This window comes from Piliocolobus tephrosceles, chromosome 2 (assembly GCF_002776525.5).
Source record: "Piliocolobus tephrosceles isolate RC106 chromosome 2, ASM277652v3, whole genome shotgun sequence".
Taxonomy (NCBI): Eukaryota; Metazoa; Chordata; class Mammalia; order Primates; family Cercopithecidae; genus Piliocolobus; species Piliocolobus tephrosceles.
In genome coordinates, this window is record NC_045435.1 from 58,256,137 (window position 1) to 58,271,553 (window position 15,417).

Sequence of the window (15,417 nt, forward strand, 5' to 3'; positions counted from 1 at the left end):
TAAGACGTTATTAAATCAGATTAGCAATGGCAGTTTAGCAAAATATCTCACATCCTTTAGTCATTTAGATGTTCTTCTCATAAAACATGTTTTACGCCCACAGATCCTCAACTGCGATGTTGTTAGAGAATTAAAAACAAGACATGATTGCTGTGACAAAACCATACAAAGGTTGCAATTAGAAGTGAGAGTAAAATAAAGCAGTGTTTTGGTATAAACTCTAGATCTTAAATAATATAAAATTATGTCTAAGTGGAAGGCATATCTCTACCTGTTGCCTGTCTAAATGCCAGGTCATCAATAAAGGGTTGCAGATCACGTCTCCAATCTAGAAGAGATCTCCTAAATGACTGGGTTCAAAAACCCACTAGGTTAATTAAGTGGCCTGCAAATAAAGCTGTCTTTTCATGAAGAAAAATAGTGGTTGTTGATGCCCAGTTGAGGATCTAATGTAGCATGGAGCAATATTAGGAGAGTTTACAGTTACCAGTTGTCAGGATCATAATGGAGGATGCATGATGCTGCAATAATAATATTTCAGAATCTTTGAATTTTCTCCTTTCTATTTTAAAAGCCTTCTTTGGTCTTAAATTTTTAAGTTTGTGGGGAATGTAGTCTTCTGAAGCACTAGGAGGTGTAATGGTCACAGAGGTGAAGGCTCACAAAATGGCACGCTGTGGCCTGAAAGACTGAATGCACCTAGTTTTCTGCAGGGATCAGTTGTCAGCATTGGTAAGAAATCTGATCCAATGAGCAGCATCTGTCTGTGAAACCTGATATTATCTGACCTGGGCAAATGTTGAGATTGGAGTTAAGTAGGCTAGAAAGTTGTGACTGGAATCCTTGAAGACAACAAGAAGAAACTTTAGATAGAACTTATTATAAATCAACCTTTTTTTACAGCTGAGAAGACTAAGGACCAAAGAAATGGTATGATTTGTCTTATGAGAGCCGCGAGTACGTCTAGGACTATACCCCAGAATCCCTTTACTTTCCCTCTTGACTTTTAGTCCTGGATATGACTAAAAGTCATGAAACTGAAGGATGCTGAGGTCATCATTTCGGCTTTTTCTTACTGGGTGAAAGTTTCATTTAAGATGAGAAGATTAAATACTTCAAAGTTGCTGTTATTCACTGTTTTTATGGCTAAATTAGGCTGTGGAAAATGAGTGAGGACTTGGGAAAACATGATCAGTTATTTCACTTATATTTGAGAACATACATAAACATTTTAAACATTTAATTTTATATTGAAGTATAATAAACATTTTAAAAAGTTAACTTTACATTTTAACCTCCAAAGACAATATATCTGGTTTGTATATGCATACCTATATCCAAAATGTATATGCTTAACAATCTATGTAAATATAGAAATGGAGGAGAGAAAGGGAAAGAGAGAGAGAGAGTACAGAGAAAGAGTGAATTTGAAACTGTAAGATACGATAATCTCATTGTTCCTTGTTTTGTAGCATCTCTTCTATGTGGAGTTCCAATTAGGGTTAATATTCAAAAATATTTAACAATCACTGTGTAATGCATGGACCTATCAGACAGACACATTTATCTTTGTTCTAATAAGCAAAAAAAAAATTTTTTAAACCTGCCAAACCAGTCCCCACCGAGTCTCCAGAAAAACAGAAAAAAAAAAAGGCAAAGGCTAAACAATGATTTTTCATGATAAATTATGTTCCTGTGTATGTAATGTAATGTGCATAAACAGTGTAACAGACATTACCTCATTTTCTCAAGACTGTCCTAATATCTGCAATTTCTTTTCATGTTTAGCTATTTTTGAGAGAGCCATGTAAGTGGCTAAAGACAGAAGAAAGAGCCAATATGATTATCATCGAAGACTACTATTTCTCTAGTAGTTATGCTATATGAGTGGTCTGTTACCTTTGTTTGTGGAAATTTAGGGATAACTCTTTGAGATCTGAGCAGGAAGCATATAACATAGCAGGCTCAGCACTATTTATAACCAAGAGCTGGGCTAAAAAGGATCAATGGACTACTTTAGTACCTGTAGTAATAATAACCATGATATACTCTTCCCAATTATAATTCTTCCCTCTCATGGTTCCTAAGCAACAGGTGTACCTTCCCGAATCAGTTATCTTCTCAAAGCAGATTTTAAAATATCTGGATAAATAACTATAAACTCTGATAAAAATTTTTCTCACATATGTCTAACAACTCATATTTTTATGTGTCCCAGAAGTGAATACTGCAAAATAACAGTCATTTGAAATAATTCTCACTATAAAATTCTCAAAAATTATAAAGCAAAAGAAACGAAGCAAATGTATAAATCTAGAGCCCAAACAGCCTTTTCTGAACCTCAGTGAAATAGTATGATGGCCAAGGACCAGGAATCTGTCCTGACACCATTTTTCTTATCTGAATTCTCTGGTCTTCAGTTCCCTTATTTCTCAAAAAATAAAGATATAAAACTGGATGATCTCTAAGTGCCTATTAGGTCCAATAATCAGGGTATAACTCCTTTATCAAACAATGTTCTAAAAATTTGAAAACTCTATGTTTTAGAAAAGTGAGAAAAATAATGACAAGCAAAAAGAAAAAAAAATCAAAATTTACCACTAAAAGTTAAACACTTTAGAGTTTAACATCATTAGTCACTTTGGAGAGTATTATTCCACTTTCTCTGTCACTATACACTATTTTTAAAAAGAAGAATAATACGATCTATACACTATTGTAATCTGTCTTTTAAAAATATAATTTGTTGATCATATTTTAGGTATGAAAGTTATTGATGGTATACTTCTGTCACTGTTCAAAGCACTTTCAATTACCACACACAAAATAACTATCTGAGGTAGATGCTGTTACCCTTATCTTACTGATGAGAAACCAAGTACAATGAGGTTAAACTGACACATCCAAAGCCACACGGCTAATAAATGGTGAGGCTGAACTCTGCCTGGACTGCTTGGCTCCAGGATCCTCACGGCTTGTGTCCTTACCTCCTGGCCCCACACTGGAGCCATCATTTGAGATGTAGGAAGGAGTGAGCCATGTGAAGAGCTGGGGAAAAGCGAACAGGGAGCCCCAGGGTTTTGCAGGACTAGGGTGAGTGGCAAATGGTCAGTGAACAGACATGGAACTCATCATACCTCGTTTGTATCAGGAACTGAGCCAAGGTTCACTGTTCACCTTTTATGACTCACCATGGCCTCTTGGGCTACAAATAAGGAATCATAGTCCAGACTGCTTAGCTGAAATGCCCAGGAAACAGGCTGAATATTGGGGAAATACAGTTATCCTGGCTACATGTGCTCTTAGCAAGGGAAATGACAAGTCTAGCAATTAGTTCAGCTCAGGCTTCAAACTCCTTTGCCTTGCTTTCTCTTTTTTTTTTTTTTTTTTTCCTTTTCTGAGGCAGGCAGAGGATATGAAATTTTGAGTGTGCTTCAATGATCAAAATGATTGTAAAAATTCTATACTCGCCTTGCAGTTATCAATCTAATATACAGTTACCAAATCCCAGATCTTGAGGAGAGAGAATTTCATTGATTTTACTCTCACAGAATAGATTTTAATGAGAATGTCCTCTTTATTTTGCAATCTCTCCTTGATTTATATTTCCCTTTTTCTCTCACCTTCAGAAAACAGCTAATTAAATAACCTATTTTCTGCTTAGTAACACAGTTTGAGTGTCCATTTTATGTACTCAAGTGTTAATGGAAAAGACATGAATTTTCACCATGCAGTGCTCATGGAAATTAAGAATGAGTGGGCATTAATGGCTGAAGAATGAGATCCTTAGTCTGCTAACTTTGTGATAAAATATTTTAATACAAAACATTTGTCATCTCTATGAAGACATACCAGACAAATCAAGACAAATCTAAAAGCCAGGGAAAAGGCAGAGTTGTTGCCAGTTTTAAGTATACATGATGATTCTGGAGTGCTTGTGCTCCTGAATGTTTATTTCTTATTTTTTGAAGAGGCAGTTCTGTGTGACGTCTGTCCCTGGCTATGTCACAGTATATCAAAGTCAATATGTAATTACATCTGTGACTTGATAGACCAAAACAGATAATACCACTGAACAGATATTCTGGCATAAGTGCATTTGGGTAGAAGCCAGAGGGGCTGTATTTTTAAGCGATTTCTTACAAAATGCCACTGGAGCATATCTTTTGAAAGTTTCTTCATCTGTCAGTCTGGAGAGATAGCACTGATAGCTTTTGACAGAGCTAGTATCTTACCTACTTTTCTCTATAAGTTGATAAGAATTTTCAGTTTTATTTAATATAATGTAGCTCAATCCAACATATTAATTTAACATTTGCCATGTGGCAAGCACTGTGCTGGAGCGCAGTACAAAGTCAAATGAAAATGATGATCTTTCCTTGATCATAATGTGAGCGGGGTAGGGAAGGCAAGCCGACATATTTGAATATACCAGATGAATGTTATGATAGAAAGATGGCCAAAAAAGCACAAAACAAATAATTCTTCCCGTTGCCAAGGGAGAAGTTATGTATTTGGTTTTACAAATAATGCTTAAAACAGTATTCTTGATTTTTCCCTTGCAAACCTATGCAGTAAAACCATTTCAGTAAAGGGCATTCCCATACACTCAGCTGTTACGTCAGAAACCTATGTGTCATCCTTGATTTTCTCTTCCACTGTCTCCCACATTTAAGGAATGAACAGGTTCTGGCAGCTTTACCAGAAAACTATATCCTGAATCCATTTCTCTCCTTCTCTGCTGTTACTCCCTAGTTTAACCTGCCATCATTTCCCAACTGAATTAATTGCAGTAGTATTCTGATTGGATTTCCAGTTTTCGCTCTTGTTTTCTGAAAGTCCATTTTCCACATAGCAGCCAAGCAATCTTCTTAAAAACATGAATCACTCTTTTGCATACAATTCTCTAACGGCTTCTCACTGCACAGGAAGTAAAATCTGGTAATTTCTCTATGGCCTCCATGTCCTGGCCCCTGACTCTCTTTTAACCTTAATTCTATCCACCCTCCACCCTGCTCAGTATGCTCCAACCATGCACCATTCTTCGTGTTCCCTGAACATGCTGAGTGCTTTTCTTCAGGCCTCAGGGCCTTTGCATGATGTTAACTCAGCCTGGAAAGCTCTGCCCTCTGATCTTAAGAGGGCTGCTTTCTTGTTATTTCAGGTCTCAGCTCAAATGTCCCCTCCTTAGAAAGGCTTTCCATGGCTGTCTAAAGTAGACACCCACTGTGCCCCCTCTCCACACCACTGAGCTGTTATTTTATCATACTGGTTTACTTCTATCTAAAATAATAGGATTTTGGTTTTGTTTATGTTTGTTTCTTTGTGTCTGCATCCCCCAGGAGAATGCAAGTGCCTTCTGTTCACCAGCACTCAGCATAGTGGCTGTCACACAGCAAGTTCTAAATAAATGTATGTTAAATGGATGAATAAATGAATGGTTAAAATCTAAATTATTTGCTTGAAAATTCCACAAATAGTCTATGTAGTAAGGATGCTCAGACCCTCTCTTCAGAGCTGCTTAGTCTGTAAATACTCTGTTCTGGAAGGTTCAGGTTCAGAGACTCACTTAGGCACAAAGTTCAGTGACAAAACAGAGGAAAAGAGTAACAAACTTGGGGAACAGAAATCTGAGTTCCAGTCTTGCATTTGTCAAGCTTTTCTCATATAAATTCAAATAAGAGTTGTTAAGTATAATGCAAGGAAGCACTGTGAGGGTTTAAGATGTCAGGCTCTGGAGTCAGTTAAGACATGGGTGCTGGGTGGAAATCTTGGAGCCATTAATTTTTAATGAATGTGGCTGAGCCCCAGTTTCCCCATCTGCAAAAGAGAATGTTTATCATATAATTGCTTGAGATTTAAATGAGATAATTCACACAGAGTTCTGTGCACAGTGACTAGGCACATATTAAATGTCAAATAGATGTTTGCTATTAATGTTTTTGGCTGATAGTATCCTCACTCGTGTGATGTCTAGTCATTACTGTTCATAATGGAAGATCTGAATGTGTATTAGATGGTAAAAGGATTTTAAACGAATAGAAACCTGAACATGTCCACTACGACTGCTTAAATCATGATATCAGCCCTTGTTGAAGGGCTTAATTATGTCTTTGTTTGAATTTATTCAACAAATATTTATTGAGAATCTTTGACGTACCAGGCGCTAAACCAGGTGCAGCAGAGGTGGCTATGACTAAGGTACTACATGTGCTTTAAAAAAGGCAAATTGCTAGTAAGACAGACAGTGAAGCACACAGACAATTGTGATGCAGAATTATGAGATCCTGGGGGGTATGGTCGTAGACTCGATACAGAAGGTAGCTGACACAGCATGGTTGGGTGGCAGCGTGGGCAAGCAGAGATGGCTTCCTGGAAACGGTGATATCTTTGAAGAAACTGGAAGAACCAGTATCAGTTATCCAAGGGAGAAGCTGAGAGGATGGGACTAAGGAAAGGAGGAGCATTTCAAGAAGAGGGAACAGCATATATAAAAACCTGTGGTGGGAAAGGGCATGATGGTACTCCTGGAGTTTGGCATACACAGCTGTCTTTACAAAGTACACGGTGATTTTTACTACACATTGTGAAGTCATTTAGGTAATTAAGAATATATGAATTTCATATATTTTCTTGAAATATTCTAATAGTGTGGGGAATTAAAACTTCTGTCTCAAATAAGCCTTGTTATGTCTATTTTCACTGTGGTGGGAACTATGCGTTCAGTATTGTAAATCCAGAGGTTATTTGGACAATTGGACACAGAATACTAAATTACATATAATTGATTAATGAGCTAATTGTTCAATCTTTCACTTCATTCTGACTGTGTATACAGTTTAAGTGGGAGAGAAACAAGAAATACCTTCCTTTGTTATTTATATTCACCTAAATCCTCATTCTATTCCTGTTGAGATTAGCAATTAGATTTCTAATTAGTTTTCCAAAATGGATTCATGGGTTTATCTCTTACACAAGTGGAGAAAATATGGGTACCAAATATAGGCAGCATTAAACTTTTCTTACATTTAATTTAGACAATAAAGCTTTGTGAGCCAATAACATAACATACCTCCACATTCATCCTGTGATTGCAAAAAACAAAATTAACAAAACTACTTAGAAAACTCACCATCATTTCTCAATATTAGTGGTGTAGGTGGCCCCAGGACCTTGTGGTTTGTCACAGTATTGGTAACCACACAGGTATAATTCCCAACATCTGATTTTTCTACTTTGGCAATATACAGATTCCCAGTCTCTTGAGAAACAAAGCGGCGATTATCCTGATAGGAAGGATATTCATTGAAGATCCAGGCATAACTCAACTCTGAAAGTAAAAAAAATCTTCATTACAAATATGTCTTTTGGCACCGGAACTCTACTGTTTTCATGAAAGACATGATTAGGTTAAAAATTTATATACTGTTGCCCAATGACTCTTTTTCAGCCTACTAAATGTAGATAGGAAGTAATCACAGTCCCCTATGGTATTTTATCAGGCTTTCTACTATCAGTCAATAAGGTTTCATTTCCAGAGAAGTAAAAGATCCACTGATAGCTGATTAAGCGATGTCCAACCTCTTTAAGTCAAGGGCTAAGCATTTATACTTTGCTAATCATGTGTCAGGCACTATGCAACATGTATTAAGTAATGCTCAAATTACAGACCCAGAGTGTCTACAATCTTGATATAGTAATGCTGGAAGCCACCCTGGAAACTGTTTAGTTCATTTATTTTGTTTTATAGATAGTAATCGTTATATTATATCATAATGCCCCATACTTGCATAATACTTTATACTTTCCAATATATTTGATAGTTTTATCTCCATTAACTGAGAAAGTAGCACCTAGGAACAGAGTAACTTATTCAAATTCTTAGCTCTAGTTAGAAACAGAATAATTCCTGAGTCTCAGTGCAGTCTTCTTCCAATGCCTCCTGCTATCAACTCAAATTCTTTCTTCTCACTTGTGAGGTTGAATACTTTTTCATCATTTTAGTAAGACAGCAGTTTAATACTGTGGCAAATACTCATTAAGTACACACTGACTGACTAGTTGACTGATTCCACAAATATACATCGTATTAAAAAAAATTAGATCCATGAGGGAGTGGATACGAAATAGTGATAAAAGAGCAACATTTTCACAGACACTTATCCCATATCAGTGGGATGAATTTAATAGGCAGTTGTATCTGAAAACATTCCTTTGAAAGTTCCAATTTTTATAAGAATTAGGTAAATGTTTTATGAAGGACCACATGATCCCACGCTTTCCATTTCAGAGAAGACCGCTAAATGACAGTGAGTTTAAATGATTTGCTGCAGTGAACTATTGTGCTCCAAGGAAATCAAACTGCTTCAGCTCCAGGCATTCCATGATTCCTCTCTTTAAAGTGTAATTTCCAGATTTGTCCAAAGCTAGAGAAGTGATATACTAGCTACTGGCACTGATTAGCCAACATGTCCCACTTTATCTTCAAAAATTACTTTGTTGAGGGGAGGGTGAGGGAACAACTAAATGCAATGGGGCCTCTGGTTTCAGAACTAGTTGGCTGAGTTCTTATATGTCACTTTTTCATATGATCATGAGCTAAAGCCTAAATGTATAAAGTGTCCTTGGAAAACAGCAGAAAGGTCACTTTAGCTTTGTAGAGAGAACGCTAATTACTGTAAAAGCCATTTTTTGTACTGTAATCCTTCAATGTGTCCCAACTGTACTTGACCTCAACAACTGAATGTGCAACAGGAAGCATATTCTGCCTTAATAATCCACTGTTTACACACAAAGGAAGGGTCATGCAGATTGTTTTCCCTTTATCACTGGATTATAACGTTTCCACATGTATTATTTTAGAAAGATATAATTATGTTTATATGAGAATGGCTAATCATTTTATTTACGAATGTGCATGTAATTATAAGTAACCCCATGCTGATGTCAAGAGGATACTCAGTGTAAATACGCAAGTGCTTTCCAGAAAGCTGGTTACTTCCTTAAGAAACAAAAATCTAGGGGAGGAAAAGCCTCTGTAATACATTATGAAGAAGTACTATCCTGTATGGTAGGCTTTTAGCAAACAGAATAGCAATGCACTTCTTACATACTCAATAGGTGACTTTCAAGCAAACCTAGTCATCTCTCAGCACCTCAACTTTCTCCTATGCAAAATGAGAAGATTTCCTATCTCCTAATTATTTACAAGAGAGTTTTAAGTATAAATTAGCACCTCCAAAGTCACATGATGGAAGTTAGAATGTAATTTACCAGCACAATATTAATCAACACACATTTCTCCAAGGAGAGTTGAAAGCAAATACAGGAAACTACAATTTTTTTTTTTTTTTTTTGAGACGGACTTTTGCTCTTTGTTGCCCAGGCTGGAGTGCAGTGGCATGATCTTGGCTCACTGCAACCTCTGTCTCCTGCGTTCAAGCAATTCTCCTGTCTCAGCCTCCTAAGAAGCTGGGACTACAGGTGCCCACCATGACGCCTGGCTAATTTTTGCATTTTTAGTACATATGGGGTTCCACCATGTTGGCCAGGCTGGTCTCGAACTCCTGACCTCAGGTGATCCGCCTGCCTTGGCCTCCCAAAGTGCTGGGATTACAGGTGTGAGCCACCGCACCCGGCCAGGAAATGATCTTTTTTTTTTTTCCTGCAATATTTTTCAGAACTCTCAGTAGTGGCTACCGGCTGCAAGGCTCTCTGAATTCTGCAGGAGACTCATTTAGCAACTAGAAAGTCGATACTGGGAAAATGGCATCTGCTTCATTATTTTTCTAATTGGAGAGGAACAACAACAACAACAATGAAGTAAGGCTAAAGTTCAAATCTGTGTTACATAAGGGAAGCCATTTAAACTTCATTTTCAGTTTCTTGGTCCATAAAATGAGGACAATTTAAAATGTGATGCAGGTATGTGGTGAGGATCTGATTATGTGAAAGCACTTTGAACTCTCTAAAGGGCTGTACAGATGTTATTATTGGTGTTGCACTTCACCAGGTTAATCATTATAGAAGTAAAACTTTTTTATTCAATTAACATGCGGTTTGATCTAATTAAAAATAAGTTGATTCCTTTGGCTTCCCTGTTTATGTGACTTAAGTAACTTAGTGAGAGATGCAAACAGCCGGAAGTGCCTTGTGCAGCATTTCCTAAACAGTGGTCTTTGATGATTAATTCTTTGTTTTCTACTCCCACATCCCTAAAACTCAAAGGGTTACATGATCAAATTACTTTGAGAAGTAATGGATTAACAAAGTAAAATGGAGTTTTAACTTTTTTCTTTCAGGACTGGCAAGAGATTTTGACAGGCCAATGTCCTTGAAACTCCTTAGGGAGTGTTTAAGCATCCAAACTTCTTTGCTCATGGAATTACCACCACCATAACCACCTAACCCTCATAGCTCAAAAAACCTAGGTTGGGAAACGCTGTACCAATTAGTCCAATTCAAAAAACAATAAGTAGAATATAAGGATTATTAACTGTATTACTTCAGTTTCTGCAAAATCATTAACATGAAATAGAACAACAAACAACAACAACAAAATGTTGAATTAAAGTTGTAATGTTTCCCCAATTGTAATAACAATATAGCAGTGTAACCATTTCTTATGCTGAAATAAAAAAAGAAGAAGAAACCATAGTTGCCAAGAAGAGCCTCAAACAGAAGATGCTAAGGAACCTAACCAACATGGTTCAACGTCTAACGTTTGTAAAGACTGTGGAGTCCTGTCCTGAAGTGGAAAGGTCAGCAGAAAAGTCTTGGCTGGTGTACTGGTGAGAACATGCTGGGCTAAGCACTAAGCTCCTAAAACAGAGGAAATCTCTCACCAAGACATTAACTTAGTTTTTTTCTCAATCAAATATCACCACCTGGAATATTGTAGTTTTATCTGTTTATGTCTTCAGGGCAATCAGGAAGGAGCAGGAGGAATATAATGTAATGAGAATGTAGACATCAAAGCAGGCAAAGAGTGTAGTAAAACTAAAACATACACAACGAATTGCTTGTCCTATTTCTTCATTTAAAAGATAAGAAAATTCTGGGGTCTAGAAAGGGTAAGGTTGGAGCACCAAAAAGGGGTGAGGCAGATTATAACCTACTCGTTCTAGCTTAACTCTCATCCCAGTGTACTATCTAGGAAAAAGTAAGCGCTCTTGACATTTGAAACCAAGATCTGGTATTGTTCCATCACTCAAAAGACAATTGAGATTTCCCTTAAGAACCAAAACCTATTTTTATCAGAGCAAAACATTAATCCATTGGGTTACATGAAACGCTATCAACATTCTGAAAAATAAAGCCAAGTAAATAAAACAAAATAAACTTTTATGTGCTGCAACTTGCAAAAGTGTATCCCACTCAGTTTGATTTCCTTAGGGACTTTCATGCAATATTTATACTTACTCAAACTTGACAGATTTCTTTTGATAAGTTTTCACACACTAATTGCTCTAGAAGTGACAGACAGTTTCTGTCCCATTGGCAATTTGTAACAACTGAGTAAACAGATACTTGGAATGCAATATATTAAATAGATTGTGAAACTTCTGGTGCTCAATTGAAAAATACTGAGGCTAGTTGTATTGTGATATTCATTAAAGAAGAAAGGCCTAGCAATGGTTTTTTTGGTTTGCAGCATCCAAATCTATTGGAAATGAACTCTGAAGCTCTCTTAATTGGTTCTTTTTTTTTCTATATCTCTAAGCCAACAACAAATGATGTATGACTGTTATTTTTAAAAGAAGACACCAATCAAGCAATTTTCAAATCCAGGTACTCATTGAACAAATTACCCAAATGATCAATCAGAATTCTCTGGATGGTTGCTCTTTAATTGTTCTTGACACCAATTTATTTCTAGAGCTATATTATGCTTCATTATGTTCTGAGTCATATCCCAGTAGTGGCAAAGATGTCAGTTTTCAAAGATGCCTTTCTTAACCTCAAAGTTTTAAAACTGAAAGGGCTCTTCGTCCAACTTTTTCAATTTTACATATCAGGAAACTAAAGTCTAGAGAAACTGTATGAGTGGATCATGATTACACATTTGACAAGTGGCAGGGATGGGACTGTGGGGTAGCCCCAGTATTCAGAAGAGCTGGTTCTGTTAGGAAGCCATATGTTCCTCTGAAAATGTATTTTGGAGCCAGAAGAAATCAGTTTTCCTTATCTATAAATTGAGGGAGTGGGATTACATGATGTCTCAGTCTCTTTCATCCTTCCATACATTCTATATGTATATCATCAAATCCAACACGCTCATTTGACAAATAAGGAAAGAAAGATCCAAGGAAACCCAGTAACTTGTTAGGAATCACATGGGTAGTTATTGGGAAGGTCAAGAACTAGAACACACACGTGCACACACACACACACACACTCTCTCTCTTACTTATTTGATTTAAGCTGTGTTGTATTTTGTAGAAAGAAGATATTAGCGTTAAGTCAGGAGACATGGATGGTAGTCTTTGCATTATAACACATTTTGGCTTGAATAAATTATTTTAACAGCATGATAGAGTCTCCTTACCTTTAGATACTTTTATCAATATGTATCCTATTTTTTACACAGTGTTTGTGAGGTTGAATTTAAATGGATATATAATTCTAAGAAAGTAGATGTGAAAAGTGTATTTTAAGTGATCTTCTACAAATGAAATGGGTAAAATGAATGTATTCATTGGTTCATTTGTTGGTCAAATATTTACAAAGCATCAATTGTTTGCAAAAGCACTGAGCTCAGTGCTGAGATGGAGAGCTGTGCTGGCAAGTGCTGGAAAGCAGTTACAAAGACAGGGGTTGGAATCAGTTAGTGTGCTGAGCAAAGGGAAAAACGGCATAAGTCCATGGAAAGATCTCTGGAATTGGTGTCAAGAGACATGAATTGGGTCTTGGCTCTGGTACTTAATCAGCTGGAAAGTAATTTCTATTCCTCAGTTTTCTCATCTGAAAAACAGGATAATTAAAAGAATACCTTCTCTGCCTAAACCAAGAGTTACACTGATCACCAAACATATTAATGTAAATTCTTAAGAGTTTCTTGTGGCATTTTTTTCAACAAAAAATACTTTCTTGTAAATGGATTGCTATCTTGTCTTTCTCTGACCTTTGTGAAACAAAAATGTTATAAATTGCGAGCAACCCAAAAAATTCCCTAAGAAAGTTAGAATTATACCAGGAACTGCAAGAACTAAATAGCATTGATGATTGTGCACAATAAACAGGTAGCAGGAGAAGGCAAGAGTGTTTGGTTTCAGAGGAAACTAAAACCACTCATGTCATATGAAAGATCTATGAGCTCTCTCAAGAAGAGACTGACCAACAGACTTTGGATTCTGAGAGAGGGAGCTTCTGGATGACATTTCTAATTATACTAAGACACAAAATGATAAATATAAAGTCATATGTGAGCTGTCATCCAGTGAACAATGCTTTGGGAAACAAGAGTGGAGGGGCAGTGTCTGAGATGAGCTGAGATCTGAAGGTGTGGAAATGGGAGAGATACTGTACCTCTATTAATTAGAAGACAGACTAATGAGTATTTAAACCTATAATGATGGTAATGACCCTTTGCAGTGTAGGTTGTTGAAATCATGACTGTAGCTGTCAGGACCTCTATTACAAATACTTTGTGGTCCGGAGAACTTTGCTTAGACAGGTCCCAAGCAATGAGCAGGACCATCCAGGGTCCAGACACTATTTTCATGTTTTATTAGTGCTGAGTAGAGCAGGGATGACAGATAAGTGTCACTTGGACCACCAGTAACCACTCCTACACCCATGGCTGACATTTATAATTGACTCTGCCAAACACAGACTGAGAATCATTCTCAATACAGTGTTTCAGGCAATTACCTCCAATCAATTTGTGTTGGCACATAAAGTGAAAGCTTTTCACCGTCTTCGCAGTACTGATCTTGGAGAAATGAAATGGTGCCCATATGAGGCAAGGATTAGATAAGGCCTAGTACTAAATCTCATCCAACCTTGTGCCAGGTATTTCTAAAAATAAGCCTTCCAGCTAAGAGACTACTCGCTTTGTTCAAGATATTTTTAGTACATGCTGTTTACTCATTCAGATGTGGCATTGGAGGTGTGGAAAAGCAAGATGGCAAAAGGTGCATTTTCTGGTCAGGTATACAGTTCTTGAATATATTCAAGTATGACTTACAATATCCTCCTCTTACATGTAACTTCTTATTTTCTTGCCTCTATTTTTTGGGGGGTAAATTGGGCATCTTACTAGGGTGTAGATTTTCTTTAAGAAATTGTGGGTGGAAGTTATGGAATTTAACTTGAAAGTAATTTAACTCATTGTTTAGGCAATAAGCCAAATATGAGTATATGACAAAATAGGACATACAACTTATATGATTTTTAAAGGTAAATGGAAAGGCTTCAACAAAATCTTGTACTTGCAGTCAATGGCTTCAGCATATAACTCTGCATTCTCTGTCTCTCCTCTGCTTTCAGAACTGTATCAGTGAGAAGTTTGAGAACTATTGCCTAGATCTGGAGTCAGTAAACTTTGTATCCTCCAAGGGAAGAAGTCATTTAAAAAAAAAAAAAAAAAAACCAGGAAAGCATCCTTTTTGTTAGCATGTTCCGACTGGAGTGGAGGCTGGAAAGTGACAGTGCACAGAACAGACCTTGAGACTGACAAGTGGATGTGTCTTTTATAGTTTCCTTATGTTATGAAACTGAAAATCCAAAGGCAATGAAGTGTTGAAGAGATATCTGCACTCTCATGTTTATTGTAGCACTAGTCACAATAGTCAAGATATGGAATCAACCTAAGTGTCCATCAGTGGATGAATGAATGAAGAAAATGATACATATACACAATGGAATAGTATCTAGCCATAAAAATAATAAAATCCTGTTATTTGCAACAACATGGTTGAACCTGGAGGACATTATGCAAAGTGAAATAAGCCAGGCACAGAAAGACAAACAGTGCATGATCTCTCTCATATATGGAATCACAAAACGTTGAACACATAAAAACAGAGAGTAGGATTGTGATTACCAGAAGCTGGGGAGCAGGGAGGTTGGAGGAATGTTGGTCAAAGAATACATAATTTCAGTCAGACAGAAGGAATAAGTTCAAGAGAGCTATTGTACAACATGGTGAGCATAGTTAGTAACAATGTATTCTATTCTTGAAAATTGCTGAGAGTAAATTTTCAATGTTCTTGCCATAGAAAAAATGGTATGTGAGGTAATGAATATGTTAATGAGCTTGATTTAGCCACTCCATAATGTATACATATTTTAAAATGTTGTATGCCATAAATATATACAATGTTTATTTGTCTATTAAAAATAAATAAAAAACTCAAAATCAAATACATATCTTAATACTGGGCTTTTCTTGTTTTCTTTTTCTTTTCTCTCTTT

At 36.6% G+C, this 15,417-nt stretch overlaps 1 protein-coding gene across 3 annotated transcripts in view; it reads right to left on the reverse strand.

Annotated features, from left to right (window-relative positions):
- Positions 1-15,417, reverse strand: part of CNTN4 (contactin 4) — a 976,954-nt gene that overhangs the window by 198,004 nt on the left and 763,533 nt on the right. For 2 of the 3 annotated variants that reach the window (XM_023218604.1, XM_023218603.2), the window contains exon 8: positions 7,133-7,330. In XM_023218604.1, coding sequence (XP_023074372.1) covers positions 7,133-7,330 — 198 coding nt within the window. Of the gene's footprint in view, positions 1-7,132; positions 7,331-7,581; positions 7,664-15,417 lie in introns of those variants that run through there. The other variant, XM_023218605.1, reaches the window with a different exon arrangement.